Here is a 21,196-nt window from a genome sequence, read left to right on the forward strand (position 1 = left end):
GAGCATCTTCCCCTCTCAGCTCCTCCAGACTAGCGGCAGCAGTGGCTGGCAACAGCTGGTGGATCTGCTGAACTTACCAAAGGAAATGAGCTCAGTCCAACGCTCCTAATACCGTTTGTAAACGGCTTAATGGAGAAGGATTGTTGTGATGATGGTGGAGTGTCAGAAAGAGACAGAAGCCCAATTTCAAGGCCTAAAATTACAAAGTCAAATTTCTTTTACGTTATGATTGATAGACATAGCACTTTTATAACAACTTAAAGTAAAAGTTACTTGATTGTGTTTTGAATGTACACCCTTTAAGACAGCCCTGAATCACAGACAATGTCTGAAGGATGTAACCTGGGTAAAAGAGGAGGAGGTCTGTACTGTTGCTCAGTGGTCCGAAATCGTCCTTTCAGATGAAACTGTGAATGCAATGTGAAAAGTGAGGTCCCAATGTCTGTAGGAAGAGCGGAGAGGTACAGAATCCACATTTCCCCGAGGTCCGGTATGAACTTTTCACAGACCGTGATGATTTAGGGAGCCACGGTTTCGCCTGCGTTTCATCAAGTCGTACATCAGAGCAGTCTTCTCCCCAGGGAAGTTTGGACAACTCAATGTTTCACTCCGACAAAGAGCCTCATAGAGATGCTGATTCCGTCTTCCAGATGGACTCGGTACCGGCTTGCACTGCCAAAAATACCAACATCTCTTCTTCACTGGCCAGCAAAATGACCTGAGCTAAAACTAAAGAGAATCAAAGAGGGACTGTCAAGACAATGATAATACAAGACCCAACAAAGAACACAAGGTAAAGGAGGCCAAGGAAACCCGGGCACCACAGGACGAATCCCTTCACACCACATTGCATGAAGCTGTTCATGCGAAAGGAGCTTTGACCATGTAAGGTGTCCAGATTCTGGCTAAATGTTTCACGCAGCTGACAGTTCTGTAATAATATTTGTTCCTTTCATACAATGCTAAACAGGAGAATTTATTTTGGGCCGTGAATGGCAGAAAGCTAGAAACAGAATTAAACATTTGAAATATAACACTAATGAACCTGTAAGTTAGATTTTTGTATTTCTAACTTTCTGATGAATCTGAAGATGCGTCTGTACATAAGACATGACACGGGTGCATTTCTCTGCAATTCTTCTCTCTGGAAAAGACAACAAAACTTTTTTAGTAAAGAATATGCGTCTAAATCTTAAGGAAATGGACAAGAAAACAGCTGCTCACCTACACTTGGCCAATGTGAGAGATAATAAATCTACACACAACTGGAAGAGTGACAAGGCAGGAGTTTTAAGTAGGCAAAAAGAAAAAAAGAAATTCTGTGTGCTTATATAAAAGTGCCATAAAGCGGGAATTTAAAGCTTTTAAAAAAAATCTTTACCAATAAGTGTCATGTCAGCAATAAAACAGGAAATGCAATAAAGGAAAAAACACACGCCATATGTACTGAAAGTAGCAATTTTGTTCCATTTTCAGATACAACTATTTACATGTAACCAGAGACTATGTTCTCAAAACAGGTACAAACAGTGTTTTTTTGTTGTTGTTTTTTTTTAAATGTTGCAATCATTATTGTTTTTTTAATTTCCTTCAAACAACTCAGAAATATAGTATAAAATAAGATATCAGCTTAGAGGAGTGGGGCGGGGTAGAGGGGAGAAAGAAGAAGAAGTCTACGCATCTTAAATGTCCAGTAACGTATATACACACACACACACACACACGAGTATTTACATTCTAAAATTTCCTTTTAGATCAAAGTTTTGCAAACAGTAAACACAGCCATGTTCACCGCAGCCCTACAAAAACCAGATCAAACTGATGTTTGTACAAGAAGTATGGCTGTAACTCGGCTCAGTGGTCGAAACGGGAGAGCAGTTCACCGCGAGAGGCTTTTCAGTGTCGGGCGGACGATCGCGGCCGAAACGACACCGAAGCGGAATAAATAAACGGCGACGTCGTGACGACGGAAAGCATGAAGCTACATCCAATCGAGAGTTTCTTAATCAAAAAATTATATTTTGTTAAAACTTGGGCCACAATCTATAAATTTGCAAAAGAGTCGGTCACATGATTATATTAAAACAAGACACAGTCCAGCTCAGCAAAGACTTTGCATTTTACACAATGAGGAGAGAAAACATTAAATTAAATACAACTCTTAAAATTATTTCATTGCATTTTAAAAACAATCATCTGGAATAATTCATTATGTGCTATAGTTGAGAAGAGCTAACCACAGCGTTGGATTAGTTGACATTTAAATTAAAATAGAAACAAACATGGGCGAGAACGACATAAATCCATGATGGCGCGTCGTTTCAGTCTCAGCCAAAGGGTCACATCCTGATCGCTTCAAACATGAGGGAGAAATATCCTACAGTTTAAAAAAAAAATAGCTAAAACTGTCTTTGAGAACAATTAAAATCTTAAAACCAAACATTTCCCTTAAGCATTCAGTCCAATTGTGAATATTAGTGGAGAGAAAATAAACATTGATGGATCGCATTCAAAACCATTCCACGCTGTTTACATATAGACATCATTCTGAAAGTCCATGAAGATGATTGATTTCCCTGCTGATCAATTATTTCACCCTTGGCTTGGACGTGAACAGGCAGAGATTAAAATGTAATGATCCATAAAATCTGATTCAAGGCTTCGCACACTCGAGCTGCGCAGCCAGAAATCAGAACCCGACAGCCAACACGGCTCGTTGCCGTCGGACGATCCGCTTCGAGTCCGTTTCCGGCGACTCGTCGTTACCAATCTCGCGGGATCATTTAGCAAATAATAATCTGTGCAAATCACAAAACAAGTATGAATCTGGACATTGAAATGTGGAGTCTGATGAAAGAACTTAAGAAGAAGAAAAAAAAAATAAATCAAGAGGGAATCAACAAGTCCGTCAGCTAACAGGGCTTTGGTTCAGGCTGTGCTCCGGGAAGGGAACTCGAACTGTAGCTTTGAGTGAGTTTACACGCGACGCATCATCGGTGTGAGCGTCCATGGGTGGTCGGATGAGGTCGTGGGAGTGTGACATCAACGGGAAGGGGATCTTGAACCCTTAAAGTGTGCAGAAGAAGTGAGTTCGTTGCGGTTCATCGTGTGTTAACAGTGTTCCAGGTAGTCGATGACCCGTGAGATAGACTTCTGTCCTGTGGTGCCCATTGCACACTGTGTGGGGAGGCATGGAGGAAGGAAACAGAAAGCGTGAGAACTCAAGAGTCTTAAAAGAGGACAAGAGAAAAAAAAACAAAAAACGTGCAGATTAAAGTTTGAATTTTATCTCCACTAAAAGAAAAAGAGTGAAACGCATGGTTCCAGTCATTCGTTCCGACAAAACGGATCGCATGTGAAGCTGCTTCAAAACCGCAACATCTGGGACCAGAAACGGCTTGATAAATATTAATCTAATAATAACTAGCCCTCTTTTTCTGAACTTTAGTGCTTGAAATATACAGCTTGGTGACACAAGGATTTATGAGATCGATCACATTTTGTATTTTAATGACAGCTAGTAGGGGCCGCGTGAGCCGTTTCAAAGCTTCTGGAGAAACAGGCAGGCCGGACCGGCCTTTCATAAAAGCCCAGCAGCTTTTACTACCGATTCAAAAGAGAGACTGAAATAATTTACTGAGAATCACAAAAAAAAAAGAAAGAAAGAAAATCAGTGGCTCTCAGAGTGCTTTTCTTATTCTCTTTACAAAAAGGTGCTTTAGTGGGTTTGGTGCAAAATTAAATGCCTTTTCATTTCTCCGTTCCAACTAGCCATCAGCCAAGGACTGAATCAACAGCTGAAGATATTCAAGTAAAAATCTTTACTTCAAACACTTGTTTTTTGTTTTGTTTTGTTTTTTTACTGTTATTGCTTGCAAATGTTTTTGTTGTTGTTTTTTTTCCCATCTTGGAGGAAAAGTTTCAGATAGGACATGGGCCAGTTTCTGGGATACTGAAGTCTTTAAAAAAAAATGTACTGCTCAAAAACCTCTTTAAATTTTCCAATGAGTTGAACTCATTTTAACGAGACTTTAAACAAAGTGCCAGAATAAACCTTCCCGTCTAGAAATGCGTCACGTGTTTGGAAAGTCATGGTATGGAAAATAAATCTATCTGCTTTGAAAGGACACTTAAAGCTACAGGCAGCTTGTCTGTAAAGTAGCTGACTAGTTAACCAGCCAATATGAGCTTATTAGGCTAGTAAAGAGAAGAAAGGAGACATAATATTCTCCATCATAACACATTTAGTTCAATTCTCCAGCTGAGTTCCTACATATTTTTTCCCATTTGAATCATCCATAATTTCCCTACTTCAAATTTCAATTTTCTTCCTGCAGTTTTTATAACATTCTGGATATTGAAGAATAATAATTAAAAAAAAAAAAAAAAGCCCATTAGCTGTCTGACTCATTATCAGCTCTAATTATTTGGAGGCTCAAAAAGCCATCAAACACCACGACGTTGACATTTATGGAGCAATTATGTATTATTTTATCAAAAGTGGGAATAATTATTTCACTTCTATCATAAAAGCATCCAGATTTTGTTTTAATCTTCTCAAATTTCCACCTAGAGGTCATCACCCTGCGAGACTCTCATCGTCACCCTGACTCGACGCACGTTTCTTAGCGCCGTCACCTCGCCGGTCATACTCACAGTGAGGTTCATGAAACTCAAGAACTTCTTCAGCATTTCTGTCATTATAGAGAAATCCCCTTTAGGTAGGTGCTGTCTCACAGTAGTCACATTTATCTGGGGAGGGAAGGAAGAGGAAGGGAGGGGGGGGGCGACACGGAGAGGCCGGTGATCAACAACTTGAGACGTGTTCAGGGGCGAGAACAGAAGCGCCCGGAATGGAGTGTGTGAATGTGTGTTAGTCATAGGCTCACCTGGCTGCCCTGACAGAGGCAGCCCAGTAACAGAGCCGTGTAGGAGGCGACGATGCTGTCCTCCATGTGTTTGCCCGCGTGCTGCAGAGCTGGAACCAAACGAGGGAGAAAAGACGTTTCATTCTCAACCGTTGATCGGTTAAATGTCTAATAACAGACGCGTTCAATGAAACATGCGCAAAAACGAAGTCATGTCGGCAACTTTTGGAGGCTTCTTGATTAAAACGAAAGTTGGAAAGCACAGGCTGCAGTTAAGCTGAAGCCGTGCTATGGGATCGAGAACGTATGATCGTGAAACAAAAGCGACTACAGAGAAGCAGGCGCACGTGTAAACGTCTACCTTTATTTAGGTCCAACTCCTCGTCCTCTTCTTCTTTCTTTTCAGCCTGGCTGTCGTTCGTTTCGGATGCCACCCACTGGATCTCTCCCGACGTCTCCTGCCACTCGCCGCTCTGGTCCAGGGCCGGCTTAGGGGCCTCGCTGATGAGGTCGTCCGTCTTCGCCTCAGCCAGGATGGCAGCGCGCTCCCGCTCCAGGAAGAGCTGGAGCATTGGAAGGGGGGAAATGACAGAGGTAAGCTGGGGGGTGGGGGGGAACTAACAGAGAAGGCCACATGCAGCTGTAGAGGACAATAACTGGATGATGAATGCAGAGGAAAAGGGATTTTGATGTCTAGTTTATAGTGATGTGCAGCTGATATTTTCTATTGCCTTTAACTAGACCCGTTCTGCTTTCAGCCATTTGTGGAAACAAACGGAGTAAATCCTGCTGCTGTTTCGGCTCTTTAAGGACCGACATTAACTTTACTAAACTGCTGCTAATGTTGCGCATTTATTCACAGCTTAGAGGGATTTACTTTTTACTCCAGAAAAGTAAATGTTAAGCCGGCACAGATGCAGGAAATGCACACGTCTGCATCTGCAGAGTATATATTTGTTAAGTCCTCACGGTTACATCTTTGCACAAATGTTAAGGAGATTTCACATGAGCTAGACGCATGTGAAAACAACACATGTGTGTTGTTTTCACATGCGTGTGTGAAAACAACAACTCCTGTTTGAGTTTGAAAAATCAAAGGCCTTCATTTTCATGTCATTTTCTCAGTTCTGTGCCTGCGGAATATGACATTAAAATCGACACAAAATATGGTTATTAATTTCGCCAACGCTGACTGGGATGTTTTGAAAAAGAGTTTTATTTTTCTTTGTTTTATTTTGCAGTTCCTGCTCACACAAGAACCCTAAACGTTCCTTACACGTTTCCACTGTGTTTTTCCGTGCTGGTAACCAACAGCTAAAGTAAAAGTGTTTTTTGGGAGTGGGTTTGTGTCACATCCTTTTCTGTCCAGACATTTTTTTTTCCCCACTCAATTGTAAGCTGAAAAAGGAAACTGTTTCAGAGAAAACACAAGCTGCAATTATTTTGAGAGGATATATATCCTTTTATACGGATATTCAGAGTAGCTGGGGGCTTAAAGCTGATGTGGAGAAACACAGATTTTTTTTTTTTTTTTTTTTGAAGCAACAAGTCACAACAACACAGACCAGCACAGATTAAGATTTCTGCGGTAGGGAAATTTATAGGGGATAAAAGTTCAGGGAAGCATTATGGAAATACGCCTACATTTAGCAACTTGAACGGTCCGAGCTGTGAAAATTATGTCCCGTTTAAAAGCGGAGAAACGCGGCTCACCTGCTCTGCTCCACATTACCTCAGCTAAGTTCTCAGCACATTCCAGTTTCCTGCTGACGTTTTTCCACGCTTTGACATAAACTACAATGACAACGACAGGTGGTGTCTTAACACGTCGTGGCAGTTTCTACCTTCACCAGGGCAGCCAGCGCTCCAGACGGCTTCGGCGCGTCCGCCTCGTCTCCCTCGGTCCCGGCTGACTGTGCCGCCGCCTCTGCTTGCGTCGGATCAGCGGGCTGCATCAGGCTGTCTTCCAAACACGTGTCATCCACCGTGTACTCCATGTCCACCAGACAGTGGCGGTTTCTGGAGCTGTACTCCACGAGGTTAATTAGCAGCCCCAAACCCTGATGTGCATAAATAAAAAGCGACACCAACGGGAGAAAGCACGGGTCAAGGAGGGGATTAATTGTGTTGTTTTGCTACCGGATGAAAGGGGAGGGGGGACGTTTGTCCCTCGGAAGAGTCTTACCAGGACTCGGACGTCAAAGCGCTGCTCCTGCGGGATGTAGCGCGGGACTCGGAGGACGCAATTGAGCGCGGTGTCTATCAGCTGCTCCTGCTCGCCCGTCTTGGTGCTTCCCCACTCTGCAAACAAAAAGGATCGATCGCTTAGCCTCTGCTTACGCCAGAAAACCAAACCCTGCTGAGCTGTTTCAATTCAAGTAAACCTTCAACTTTGTCCTTAATGATGCAAAAAGTGAAAAGCACAAGAAGAACACACTGCAAAAGCTGTAAAATCTTAAGTATTTTTGGTGTCGTTATGAGTGCAAATATGTTAGTGCACTTTAAATAAGACAAAAACTAACAAGTAACTTTTCAGCAAGACACATGAGCTTGTTTTAAGTCAATAATTCCTTAATATTGATGAACAAATAGTGCTTTTCCATCAATATTAAGGAATTATTGTGCTGACTGAGACATTCCCACAAGAAACTAGTCCAAAAAATACTTTGTAAGATTTTGTGTTTTTGCAGCGTATGCTAAAATCTAATAAAAATAAAATGCTCTAGTCTAAATAATGGCCTCTTGACAGAAGCTAAGCTAACGTTAGTCTACCGTTGTCGTGGGTGAGGTTGAGCAGCACGCCTATGACGGCCCTCATGCAGTCCTCCACCGCCTTGCCCACGTTGCTGAAGCTGCAGTGTGGCAGCGTTGCGCCCGACGACGACGACGACAGGGAGCTGTTGTTCAGCGCCCGGCTGTACCGCTGGATCATATCTTCGCAGTAATGCAGCGCTCTGATGACAGAAGAGAGGACGGCTTTTGTTAGAGATCGGGAGGCGTGAAATGACAGAAGTGGGGCGGAAAATGAAAGATTAATGCTGGAGAAAAGGCGGCACAAAGACGTAAAGCAAGGAGATCAAGATTGAACTTTTTCCGACTGATTTAGTTTGTCAACGAGCGTCAAGTTTTTAGGTGAGTCTAGATCAGCAGCTCGAATCTGGCTTTTGTCGTCGTTTGTAAGCAGAGGCCTTTGTCTTGTTTTCTTTTGGAGCAACCCTGTGACCGGCTGTTGAACCTAATAAATTTCACTACAAATGCAGGCCACTTACCATTTCAAGTCTGGAAAGATTACAAAAAAAAGGGACTCAAAATTGAGGTCACAAAAAACATTGCCACTAAACTTTGCCAGGCTCCTTGAGCCTGAAGTCACAAGTTTGACGGATAAACCAAACATGACTGCAAATCATCTTAGCCGCAAATGCGAGTAAAATGGTAAGTATATGGAGCTAAAACGGTCTCATAAGTCACAAATACACAGAACAAGATTCACATTTGTATTTTTGATGCAAAACACAAATATATCTTTATTTCCAAGCTGCTTCTGGCCTGTGGGTTGCGCTGGATTTGTGTGTGAAGTTTGACACTCCCCTAACGTTTGAATCCACAAATGTTTTTTTTGTTGTTTTTTTTTTTAAATAAACGATCTCTCTGATTGGATGATCAGCAACCAATCGGATAGCTTCCTTGTTTCAGCCAATCATGTTAACCCATTCCATGTTTTGCTTGTTTTACTGGTGTGTCTACTAATTGCTACATTTTCATCCTTACAACACATTGACACAAAACACAACACGAGTTCCAAATCCATTGACCTTCTTCCCTTTTATTTAATGCCAACTAATTAGCAGTTTTCAGTTAAGACTATTTAAAGTGTTACCAGCTAGTCAGTTCACTGGACTAGCTGCTTTGCGATCATGCCTGCTTATGCTCGACATAGTTGTCAAAAATAACAACAGTGTAAATAACTGAACTGAGGCACAACATTCTTCAAACTTTAAACATGCACTTAACTTGAAATGTTATATTTAAAGCTCTTATTAACAGGACTTCCTCGAAAAGGGGCGGATAGTGCAGCTTGTGCTGCTGACTCATCATCTTCTGACATTTTAATTCCCAGAAGCAGTGAAACCAGCCAACTGCTGTTTGTAAAGTTGCACCAGACAGAAACCAGGCAGGCGTTTTTGTTCATTTAATATCCACAGCTTGTGGGACAAGTCATGTTCACACCTTTATGTATCAGTTTAATGTACTGCCTAAACACACACACACACACACACACACAAAAAAAAAAAGAGGAGCTCTGAAAATGTTGCGGCAGTGCACCCAACTGAAAAAGGTGGAGCTGTCGGAGCTGAAATCTATTATTATAAAGTCCTGGTGAGAGACATAAAGTATTCGGGTAACTCAGACGTCAACCTGAGCTCACCTGGCCGAGGAGACGATGAGCTGCGAGTCTTTGTAGGCAATCAGATAACCCTGGTTTTCTGGGTTCTGCACAGTCACCTGTTAGCAGAAGATGACAGAGTGAGACACACAAAGCGAAAGATTTAAAAAGGAACCAGGAACATTCAGGTTTAACCCAGATGTCACAAAAAGTTGTTTCGACTGTGCCTTTCATCCGGTGACAAAAAGAAAATCTCAATATAGAAAAACTTTTTTTTTTTTGTCCTCCAGTCTCACTTTTTTGTACAAGTTTTGAGAAGCTTGAAAAGACGCTACTTACACTTTCAAGCACTCTCAGACACCTCTCGGCTCCCCACAAAGATTCTACGAGTTTCTCCTTGTCATCTTCCTGGCTCAGGTTCTCCACGCACTCTTTCACTGTGGCGGCACAACACAAACGGCACACTTGACTTTTCACGTCGTTAAACCACAGAGCAGAAGCAATCAAGCAGGAGGATTCAAAACACACACACACACACGCACACACACACACACACACACACACACACACAGACCTTTATCCACAATATGGTCCAGGCCTCCTAGCAGCCGAAGTTCTTCTTTGAACCAATCGCCCGCTCTCTTGGAGGTCAGGGATAATAGCGCCTCCATGGCGAGATGGCCCGTCTGCACGAGGAGATGCGTTTGAGTTTTAGATTGATTGATTATATATTGTATCCCGAATGTCAACGTGAAGCACAGAGATGTTTAGAAAAGAAAAACGCAAATAAACAGACATGGAGACGCAGGATATTCTCAGGATTCGTAGCTTTTTATTCATCACATTTCTGGAGAACTACGTGGATCAACAATCAGAATTCTTCGATAAGACCCTGAGACTTAGCAATTAAATTCAAGATTACTATAGCAATAAAAATGGAAGTAAAAGTTAGGTTAGACGTCGCCACAAGTTTTCAAAAGGACAACCTACCGTGATGTTTTCCAAGTCGAGATGCTTGTTGTGCACGGTCTCGCACAGCTTCCTGATCTTCTCCTTGACCTTCGCCACTTCCTTGGCGGTGAGCTGATCCTGGTCGCCTGAGTAGTCCTGGTCCAGCTCCAGCAGCTTGATCATGAGCTCCAGACACGCCCGGTCCAGATCCATGTTGAGCCGATCTCGACTCAGGATGTACATCAGCGCGGCGGTGCACAGAGCGAGGTTCTGGACAAAATGTAAGAGTTTCTTAAGAAAGTTGGTTTAATGTTTGTGAAAACTGCCAATTGAAATCCAGGTTAACAACAGACACCAAGTTAGTTTGTGTTGATCACAATAAGTTACACAATTAAAAGAAAGTCGGACTATTAATAAGCCTCTGTTCTGTGAAAGAATACAACAGCATATTGCTGAATTGACCCAGGTGTGGGGCATAATTATAGCGTTTCCAGCACTTCAACTAGACCTGGCGCTTTAAGATGACGAAGCTTAATGCAACATTGCATTTAAGTGCGACAGACGAACGGACAGACAGACGGAGTCGAGGTCGACGTACCGGATGCTGCGGAGCGTCACTGAGCATCTTGAAGACCTGAGCCACTTTGCCTCGGGCCCGGAGGTGCATCCTGAAACTCGGCATGGCGCACCGTGTGGCCAGGCTGATTATACTGCAAGACAATAGAGTGTGGAAATTACAGCATTATCCATGACTCTTTGTGAAACTTAAGGGGCCAGAATGAGAGACAGGCTACCACTGATTCACTCTGCATATCTATCACTTCTCCTGAGTAGATTTCTCTACTCAGGAGAAGCATGCGGTGGGAACTAAAGGTTAACCCAGAAGATAGCTTGACCAATGGACCAGCTAAGACCAGTGTGCTATTATTGTGTCACGAGTAAAAATAAATAATGGTACGAGAATAAGCATAGAAAGTTCAGTTAAACATGTTCTATATTTCTGCATATCAAAATCAATAAATAAATGTTATAGCGTTATTATGACAGCACCGATCTATTTTACTGTAGCTTAATATAAACAAGTATTTGAGTAATGTGTTGTAGTTTAGTAAAAATGTATTTTTTTTTTTAGTCTCTTCTGCTTTAGTGAAAACTATTTGTGTCATGTTAGAATCCGTTGTGTAATTTTTCACGAGGTTACCATAAAGTGAAAATACACTCTTGTAAAAACCCTGGATGAAAATAAAATGTCCACAATCAAAAGTCTCTGAAAGAAATTTGTCTTAAAATGCGGCGAATGAACTTAAAAAAAACAACAAGGGCGTTCTGCCTGTTTCGTCAATTCAAGTGAGGCAACTAAAACTCACTACAATGAAGGCGGGAGTTAAAAACACCGACATCACATCACAGAAGTGCGAGGGACGGGCAGCGAGCGTCTCCCCTGCACTTACCTAAGGCATCTCGTGTTAAGTGGCTGGCTGCTCTTCAGTCCCGTCTCCAGGTACTCAAAGTCGTCGGTGAACTCTTGATTCTCTCCAAACTCCACCACGTCGTTGAAGTGCTTCACATGCTGCACCACCGTGTACAGCTGTTGCAAGAGGAATGGGATTAATTACAGCTAATTGGAAAGCGGCCCGTCTGTCCGGAGACACAATCAGCAGGGGGGGAGAGGGGAGGGAAACACATTTGCGCCAATATCGATGGAATGGCCCCGCGCCGGCCGCTAAGCCCCCTCCGATGGTTCCATTACCGGCAAGTGCTGACTGCGCTAATTTGCCTCATCAATAACGGTTCAAGCGTTAAGGCCTGATCAGCAGTTCCTTCTGCACGTCCACCAGTCGCAACGAGTGTCGGGTGTGCTCAGCATGATGCCAACTACAGCTTTAGTGCGAGGCAAAAACCTCTGCACTTCAGGCGATCTGTGGCCCTGGAGGCCCAGAGCATAATCTCTGTCCAGGAGGCCCATCGTTATCATAAGTAATCTATGGGGGATTTAAAATTATTAGCAACAATTCTGGTTGAAAAGACTGACTGTTGCATCTAAAAAAAGAAAGAAAAAAAAAAGATCCATAAACTAAACATCAATTGCAATTACCAGAGACCCCGTCTCGCTGTGCCTTCCACTCACCTCTTTGTCTTCTTTCCTGCATTTGAGTGCCGTGACAATCTCTTGGTTGGGCCGTGTGGGGATGGTTTCCGATTTGATGACTTTTGGTGGCGGTGGAGGCGCTTTGAACAAGCCGTCGTCTTTGTGAGAGTTGCTGTCCTTGCTGCCGCTCGACAAAACGGCCTGAAGAAGGAAGAGGAGGAAATGAGCAGAGAGAGAAGGAGAGAGAGAAAATATATATATATATATATATATATATATATATATATATATATATATATAAAAAAAAAAAGTCTGACCAAAGTAACGAAATGTGTGTAATGGGCCCGTCTACAATGTTTACCGCTGCTGAACAGTTTAGGAGCATGTGTGCAAGTAAGCGCTTTAAAGAGATGTCGGAGGAGATGGAGCAAAGTCAACAGTTAATTTTAAGAAAGCCTGCGCCCGAGCTCTTTGTCTCTGAGCAAACATTTATTTCCAGGGGGTAAATTCAGCTCAGAGGGTAAATAAAGAAGCAAAAGCTGGACTCGCTTGTCCGACCGCATCGGTCAAAACACAGACTTGGAAATTAAAAAAGAAAAAAAAAAAAGAAAAAAAGAAAAGAGCTACTAATAGGTCTGTTGCAATAAGCGTTTAATCAATTAATCGGATGATAAATTAAAATAAAAAAAAAAAGAAAAAAAGAAAAGAGCTACTAATAGGTCTGTTGCAATAAGCGTTTAATCAATTAATCGGATGATAAATTAAAATAAGCTTGATAAAATTCATTGTGATTTGTTTAGAGAGACTTCATAATCCAATTTTTTATGGTTTTGGTTTTTATTTCTGCTTTATTTATCGTTTTTTTTTTATTTTGGATATTGAAATTATCTTCCAGTTTCAGTGCTAAGTGTTATTTACAAAATTAAAGCTTATTGGTATTTGAGAGGGCAAACTTGCGTTATTATGCTCTATTATCGATACGTTACTTGAAAATAGTGCCAAAAGTAGCAATATTATCATTTATAGCAATAATAACTTGAGAAAACAAACTGAACTCCCTTTTGTCATTTGCTTTACATAATATTCCTTAGAGAACAGCTCTAGTTGAACAACAGGCATGCATATTTTCTAAATGACACAATCTTCAAATACACTGGAATCTTACAAAGTGCTGACAGATGCAAATAACACAAACTCGTGGTCTTACTGGAGAGGTCTGAGATCGAGAAAGTGGAGGCACAGGAATCTCTTCGGGTTCCGGTTGGTTCCAGTGTCGAGCGTTGTACACAGCTTTAGAAGGAGACTAAAAACAAAACAAAACAACAACAAAAAAAAATCAGATCTGTCAGTTCAACAGAACGCCAATCATAAATTTCATTTCATGATTAAAGAGGAACCATGAAAAATAGTTGTACAGAGTATGAGACAAATTAACAAACTACTTTAAAAATGTGATTTTTTTCCCTTTACTTCCCTGATCAAAAGAAGTTTGTTACAGAAAAAATAAAAAATAAAAGCGGTGATGAAAGTTGCTACCCAGACGGTCAGGTTTAGAAGTTGCTGACCCGGGAAGGCTGACTCATTCATTTCCACCCTTGTAGCAGCGTCCTAGTACTTTAAGTCATTCACAGAGAGTTGGGGGTCACTGGAAAAAAAAACCATTCATTTTGAAAGCAGAATACTCTGCTTATTGCATATAGTTTAGTTATTTAATTTCAGTAAATGGGAGAAAGCTCATGCGGTTGTTTTAATCAGGGCAGCTGTAGGCTCAGTCTGGAGCCGAAGAATCTCCCAGCAGCACAGAAACGCTTCCTGTAAATAACACATTCGGTGACTCAAGCGCACCCTGCGCAGGCGATGCACCAACTTATGCTGAGGATGGCGGTAACGGCAGAGGACAGAGCACAAACAACCCAAAGCCATGGCAAAGTAAGATTCAAATAAAACAGGAAAATGTGCTCTGAAAAACACCACTAATTCAGGACTGAATTATTAAAACGAAAAAAAAAAAAAAAACATCAAAATAGGAGGTAATGATCTAAACTCTTCACACAACACCCACATTTTCAACGAAGCACACGTTTGCCGTGCTGGTGTAAGGCGTAATTAAAGCTGGACTTTAACATCGGGCGCTCGGCGCGACGAGATGCAACTCAAACATAAATTACAGGTGAATCACGGCATTCGCTCAGAAAAGTGTCAACAGAACCAGCCCATCAGATTTAGTAGTTTGTAAACAACATGGGGTATACTTTTCTTGTTACTGCCTCACCTGTGAAAGGAGCTTCCTGAAGCACTGAGGGCACTACGGAGTATCGGCGCTGTTGGAAGTTTAGTTCCGCTTTCTATATTAACATTTGGTTTTATTTCTGTTGCTCTTTATTTGTTATCTTAGTTTTGAGACCCATCGGTTTCTTCAGTCACGTAATCCAACGCTAACACTGCCAACAGATTTGTGTGCATTTTGCCCCCATATTTTCATACTTGAGCATTAATATAATGAGAAACCTCTCACAGAAGGTACTAAAAAACACACGGAAAATAACTTTTGGGGGAAAAAAACAGTTAAATTACATATGAACACACACAGAAAAAAAAATAAGTTACCTTTTTGGGTCCACTGAAAATCTTTTTGAGTCCAGCGGAGGAGTCCTTCGATTTGTCACCTTGCCTTCCTGTTCGCCCTTTCTGACCCTCAGCGACTCCAGGGCTGGAGTCATCAGAGAAGTCAAAAGCATCTGTTGACAAAGTCAAGTATGCTCTTTAAATATGCTCAGCAAAAAAAAAAAAAAAAAAAAAAAATTACAACATTTGAGAGCTTAAATATACCACAGTGGCAAAGAAAAATGTACTTGTGGGATGAGTAGCCATCTTATTCTGCCGTTGAATATTTGGTATTATTTATAGGAGTGGCTGATTAAGGTTTTATAGAAGCAAGACATGCTAATTTATTAAGTTCACAAACCGGAACCTCAGTGCAATGTGACATTAAACAACCTCCACCAACAAACCATTTAGTGCTGGCTGGGAGGATTTGGAAAGTTTTTCTTGCGTAACCCGCAAATGCCTTTTCCTTACAGATGCTGCAGCATTTAGAGGAAACAAATGAGCCTTTTAAACAGCCACAAGATTTGGTTACAAGTAAGACTTTGTTTTTCAACCAAGCACAAATTTTAGGGATGCACGATATTGGATTTTCGGTCAATATCCGATATGCCAATATACGAAAGCTCGCTTGGACGATACCAACACAGATATTTTTTTCTATACCCACTTACTGAAACTATACGTCTTTCTCTACTGTGGGGTTGAAATACTGCACCGTCTTTGTCAATTTAACCTGCTACCAAATAAAATGCTAAAAAGGAGGCTGAAAATTACGTAACACTTAACTTGCATCATGTTTAATGTCAAATTGATTCACGACATTTGCTCTCTCCAAGACAATGACAACATTCAAACAGTGCAAATTTGTAAACCTTCACAAAACTAAACCTAACCTGTTCACAAGCAACAAGTGAAAAGCACATCAGTCGTGCATTAATACTTAAGTTTCTTATGACGTTGTACTGCAGGCATCATTGTCACTGGTTTGTCATTAAAACAACGCCTTTTATATCGATTTTTGACGGAATGGCCGACGTCCGATGTTAAATTTTTACAGCTAATATCGGCCGATACCACGGCGATAATATTGTGCCTCTTAACATATTTCCTTAGTTTGTCACGTCTTCATCATATCGGTTTATCACCTCTGCTCACCTGTATTGCTGCTGGCTTGACTGTCCTGAGAGTCGCTGGTGTGAGGACTGTCGACACTTGAGCTCAGTGCGGCTAAGGCTGCGGCCGCCCTCTTGACCTTCTTCTCTTTGGCCTGAGAGTTCTCGTCATCGCTGTCACTCTCGCTGAGGTCGTCAAAGCCAAAATACTTGATCTTGTAGCTGCTTTTGCCAGCCATGGCCCCTTCAGAACTCGCATCCTCCCCTTCGCCGTCTTTGTCCTCAAACCCAAAGAACTCCAGTTTGGTCTCGGCCTTGGTCTTCTTCGTCTTTGTCTGGACAGGCCTAAACCTAAAAAAAAAACAAAAAAACAATAGAACCAACGTTTCTCAAAAATACGATTTGTGCAATTAAGATTTTTTTCCTGCTTAGTTTATTACATTTCATTTAATCTGCATTGCTGCAATACTAAATATGTTTTTTTTTCCCCCATTTTGACCCACATGTAAGTTATGGTAAATTACACTGGATAAATGTAATAATACCAAGGATTCTCCTAATTGACTTATATCAAATTAGCTAAATAAACTAACATTTAAAAGAAAGGGGAAACAAGAGGACAAGGATATGTCATTTTTGAGTGAAAAAGTAACTATTTTGCAGGAGGACAACCTCCAAGTACTGTTTGTCGTTTTAGAGTAAATGCATTGAACAGATAAACAATGCAAGGCAACTTCAAACACTGACTACTGCTTTCACATTGCTGCTTTTAGAAGTTATAGAAGAGAGGAAACATGGACCGCTATAGGTGACACTTAAAAAAGAAAAAAACAGAACAGGGTCCGACTTGTGTACAAACCGATCAACTTACCAAAATAAAGCAAACATCACAAAGTTAAAATAACCAAGGTGTGACATCTAAATTTAAATTAGAGTTCAATTTTGCAATTTGATGCATAATTTAAAAAAATATTAAATTACAGAGATTGTATGTAGAAGCGAATAGAAAGGTGCAAATAGTTCAGAAGAAGATTAGATTTCAAAACTCCTTATTCCACGAGAATAGCTTCAAATTAGACGGAACCCTCACTCGGAATAATTTTCACTACAATACAACTTTTGAGACAAAACCGAAAAAAATAATAAAAAAAAAAGAGAGAGAGAAACCTACCGAGTCGGTTTAGGTGGTTGCGTGTCCGACTTCTTCTTCATCTGACCTGCCTCTCCCAGGTCAGCGGGGGTGGGCTGTGCCACGAGTTCATCGATGCTGCGGTCCATTGAGTCCTGGATGGTGACGTTGCACACTGACAAGCAGGACGGGTGCAGAACTGTGTAGTCCCGCACCCTCCCGCCGCCCCTGCCTGCGGGCTTGGCTGCTGTGTTAGCAATGGCAGCGGTACCACTTGCGCCAGCAGAAAGGACACTATTGGATTTATCTTGGGCACTCGAGGGGTCAGTGGGCTTGTCACTGTTGCCGTCGCTGAATTCATCAAGTGCTTTGTGAGACCGGTGGGGTCGTTGGTATTTCTTGCAGTTTGAGGCCCTTAAGGTAAACGGGGACGGGGGAATGTTGTCCACCGGTTCTGGCGGGGGCTCCGTGGGAAGTTCCTGGTCAGCACTTTTCATTTCCTCCGACAGGGATCCGTCATAAGAGCATGCAGGTTGGGTGCTGTGCGTTCCTCCGGGTACGTTTACCGACATGGAGGCGTCTAAGTTAGAAAAGGAGGAAACCGGCATCTGGGATACTGGCAAGTTTTCGTTGTCGAAGAGGACAGTCTCTGAGACGCAGGTCACATATACAGGTTTTTGGCTGCCGGCCAATGCACTTTTGTACCACGGCTGATTGTTTTTAACATCCATTTCTGACGTCTGCTTATCTGCGAAGACAGAAGAAATGCATAGACTGTTACGCAACACTAAAACTGAAAATATTTTCAAGAAGACTTGGCTGATTACATGCATTTTGGTTTTTAAAATGACAACGTTTCATGTACGAAGCCAACAAAAGTCATGGTCACGCTCTACTCCCCAACAGGCCGTTTCTACAAGTGGCTACTTACTTGTCAATGTTGCCGTTATACTTGCAGAGGCCTGTGCTGATGTCACGACGGCAGCAGTCACTCTGCTCTGCGCTGTAACCGGTTTTGGTGCGGCCTCTTCTGGCATCTTCATTTCAGAAACATTTTCGGAGGTCACAGTCTTGGACTCTTCGTCGCTGTCAAACCCAAACGGGTCTTCGCTGTCGCTGTCCTCAAGCCTGGGCCTCTTGGAGACCTCAGTTGCTCCAGGTTTTAATAAAGGCTTTTTGCCTCCCAGCTGCGCCTTGTAGGTGGTCTCCCCCCATTTGGTGGTCAGGGTGGGCTTCTTGTTGGAGAAAACTTCTTCAAATTTGGAATTCGCCTCCCCTCCCTTGCGGTTGTAGGTTTTACCGAATCTGGATGTCATGTTGGTTGCTGTATGTTACATATTCTCTGTAAACACAGGAAGAAGCATCACCAAAAATGATGCATTCTATTCACCATTTTATAACTTAGTAGTTTAGGTCATTAGTGCCAAAATAGTTCAGGTTTGAAATGGATTAGTGCAGGAGTCAGTTTATACTCCCCAGGGTAACATTTATAACTACTTTGTATGTATCTATAACTGTTATTTCTGGTTTAATCAGGGGTCCTAATCCGACATGTTTGGTATGATGCAGATAAGACACAGACCCAAGGAAGGAATTAAAATAATAATAATAAAAAAAACCAGGTTATGACATAGATTTCATTAAATGACAAACACTTAAATTAAGTTATATTTGAGAGTTTTTATGACGATTTATTCATCGTATATAAACACATATACACATGTGATCTTTGTGGGGATCTACAGCTTACACCTTACCCTTATCCTAACCAAAACTCAATTCACACCTTAGTTCTAAACTTGACCCCTGATCCCAAAACAGTCAGTGGGTCCCCACAATGTAGTATATGTCAGGAAAATGGTCCCCACAAGGTATTACAAACAAACACAAACACACAGGGTGTTGTTTGTATATGCGAGTGTTCAAACAGTGGTAAAAACTTTTGAGATTTAACTATTTTTGCACCACAACAGAACTTAAAATGTGAGGAAAGCACATGCTAACAAATTACAGCGAAAAAGAAAAAAAATCAGGTAAAACTACACTTGAATCTTGAACTCAGCAGGTAATTTCTGGTTTTAAATAGTAATATTTACTAGCCACAGCAGAAAATTAAAATCATTTAATATGTCTTAATAAGAAAAAACAAGTATTTGGAATACTTGATAGCATTATTTGCTTTATATTCCACAGCTATACGAGCTATATTGTAAGTAATCACGTATTAACCGACGCTAAAAAAAAAGAAAAACTATTTCAAACATATTGATAATTTGATATAGCTAATATAAACACAGAAATTCTAATTACTAGCAACATCACTTCTAAATATAAAATAAGCGACACACATATTAAATGTTAATAAATCCTGCATAACATATATTCAATGACTGGAGCTATTATGCAAGCCAATTTGGCAAAGTTGAACCAACTGTTAGTTGATAGCACACCAAGTTAGCATTGTCAGCTCAAGCTTTTAGTGAAAATCGGTCAAGTCTTCTCTAAACAACACACAAACAGAAGGTATTTTGTAAACCAAAATAAAGCTCAGGGGTTATATAAATTATGTACGTGGCATAGTACCGGAGCAGATAACTTATCTACGTCTGTTAAGTCCAGACTGGCCCGCATGTAAAGTTAACTGCTGTGAAGTTAGCTATTAGCCGTTAGCTTCAGCACTGATAACTATTAGGCTAACGTAAGTCTCTTGTTTACATTTCTAACCTGGCAACATCAGGTGGAGAAAAGCGTGCTTTTCAAAGACCACCAAGTGCACAGATATGCGTTACTGAATATATATAATGATATATAAAGTAACAGTGAGTTAAACAATAACTGGGACATACTATACCTTTCAACTCAAGCTAACCGTCTGCTTGTCTCCTAGCCAGCCGGTTAGGCCTGATCAGCTACTCACGCACAAATCAAGCGGGTAAAGTCGCTCCACCGCTGCAGAAAAAGCTCTAGAAACACATCTCTATCCGAAATATTATTCTACAGCATTGCAAGATATAAAAGAAAATCTTAACAAATGCAATCGAAGCTACACCAGTTCAAAGATAAAGAATAATCCGGAGTTTTTCCATGTTAAAGTGCTACTGACTGCCATTAAAATATCCCCTCCCTCCGCGACGTTTGGCACTGTGCTGAGCTGCCTAGTTAGAACGTAACTGACCTATCAGCAACAAGAGCGCTTGTCTGCGCTGTGAGGCTGTGTCAGCGTCTCTGATTGGTTAAAAAAGTCAAAATAAGCCATAGGGGTCGCTAGAGGATTGTATTTGTTAAGAACTTCGGACTATGCCAAATTTGAAAAGAGGCTTATATTATTATGAAAATAAAATAAGATATGTTAAATAAAATTGCATGCAATTAAAATAACACAGAACAAAAGTTTGTAAGTAGATCAAATTTGTACAAAAAGAGACTCCATAATCAGAATAGATTTTTTTCTTACTGTAATTATCAGGTATTTAGGTTTCATTTCCTTGAGTAGTGTTTGCTTTCTTGAAACTAACCTCATCTGACTTAAAAATTATATTATCCAGTATAATATGCAAACTGTTGAATCAAATGTTTATTTGTTTTTTTACCCACAAACCTTAGTTTTAGTTGGATCCAATGTCTTGAATCCGAGATAAAACTTTCTGCACCCATATAGAATATGACAGGTGTTTTGTGCCAAACAATGCAATTCTGATAGTGAATGGTTAGTGTAATGGTATTAAATAAATAAAAATATATAAATAAAAGTGATAAAAACTAACTGAATACAGTAGACAAAGTCTTGCAGTTTGTATTATGGATGGCAAAAAGCCAGAACTGAAATTAAGAGTCTGGAACGGATTATGATATTTTAAAATGAATTACAGATGATACAATGAAAAATTAAAATAACCAAAAAGCTATGAGTAAAAACGAAAAAAAAAAAAAAGTTCTTTAGGAAGATTGGTAGCAACACCCTTAAAGTCCCAAAGATATACTTTGAAAAAGCAATAGCATATGAATGATCATGTCACAGAGGAAGTGCAATGATCACTTTTAGTATTATACTCTCTG

At 40.9% G+C, this 21,196-nt stretch overlaps 1 protein-coding gene across 1 annotated transcript; it reads right to left on the bottom strand.

Moving 5' to 3' along the window:
- Nucleotides 1–1,442: 1,442 nt before the first annotated feature.
- wapla (WAPL cohesin release factor a) lies at nucleotides 1,443–20,300 on the bottom strand. The gene is made up of 20 exons (XM_007545456.2): nucleotides 19,992–20,300; nucleotides 18,072–18,482; nucleotides 17,183–17,888; nucleotides 16,055–16,362; nucleotides 14,900–15,030; nucleotides 13,500–13,595; nucleotides 12,332–12,493; nucleotides 11,655–11,791; nucleotides 10,802–10,913; nucleotides 10,243–10,473; nucleotides 9,827–9,938; nucleotides 9,592–9,689; nucleotides 9,295–9,371; nucleotides 7,641–7,822; nucleotides 7,054–7,169; nucleotides 6,713–6,928; nucleotides 5,230–5,431; nucleotides 4,890–4,978; nucleotides 4,657–4,752; nucleotides 1,443–3,177 (listed from the first exon to the last, which is right to left on the bottom strand). The coding sequence occupies exons 2-20, from the start codon at nucleotides 18,454–18,456 to the stop codon at nucleotides 3,112–3,114; spliced, it is 3,522 nt and encodes a 1,173-aa protein (XP_007545518.1). The 5' UTR covers nucleotides 18,457–18,482; nucleotides 19,992–20,300; the 3' UTR covers nucleotides 1,443–3,111.
- Nucleotides 20,301–21,196: the final 896 nt, after the last annotated feature.

Source organism: Poecilia formosa, unplaced genomic scaffold (assembly GCF_000485575.1).
Source record: "Poecilia formosa unplaced genomic scaffold, Poecilia_formosa-5.1.2 Scaffold12, whole genome shotgun sequence".
Lineage (NCBI taxonomy): Eukaryota > Metazoa > Chordata > Actinopteri > Cyprinodontiformes > Poeciliidae > Poecilia > Poecilia formosa.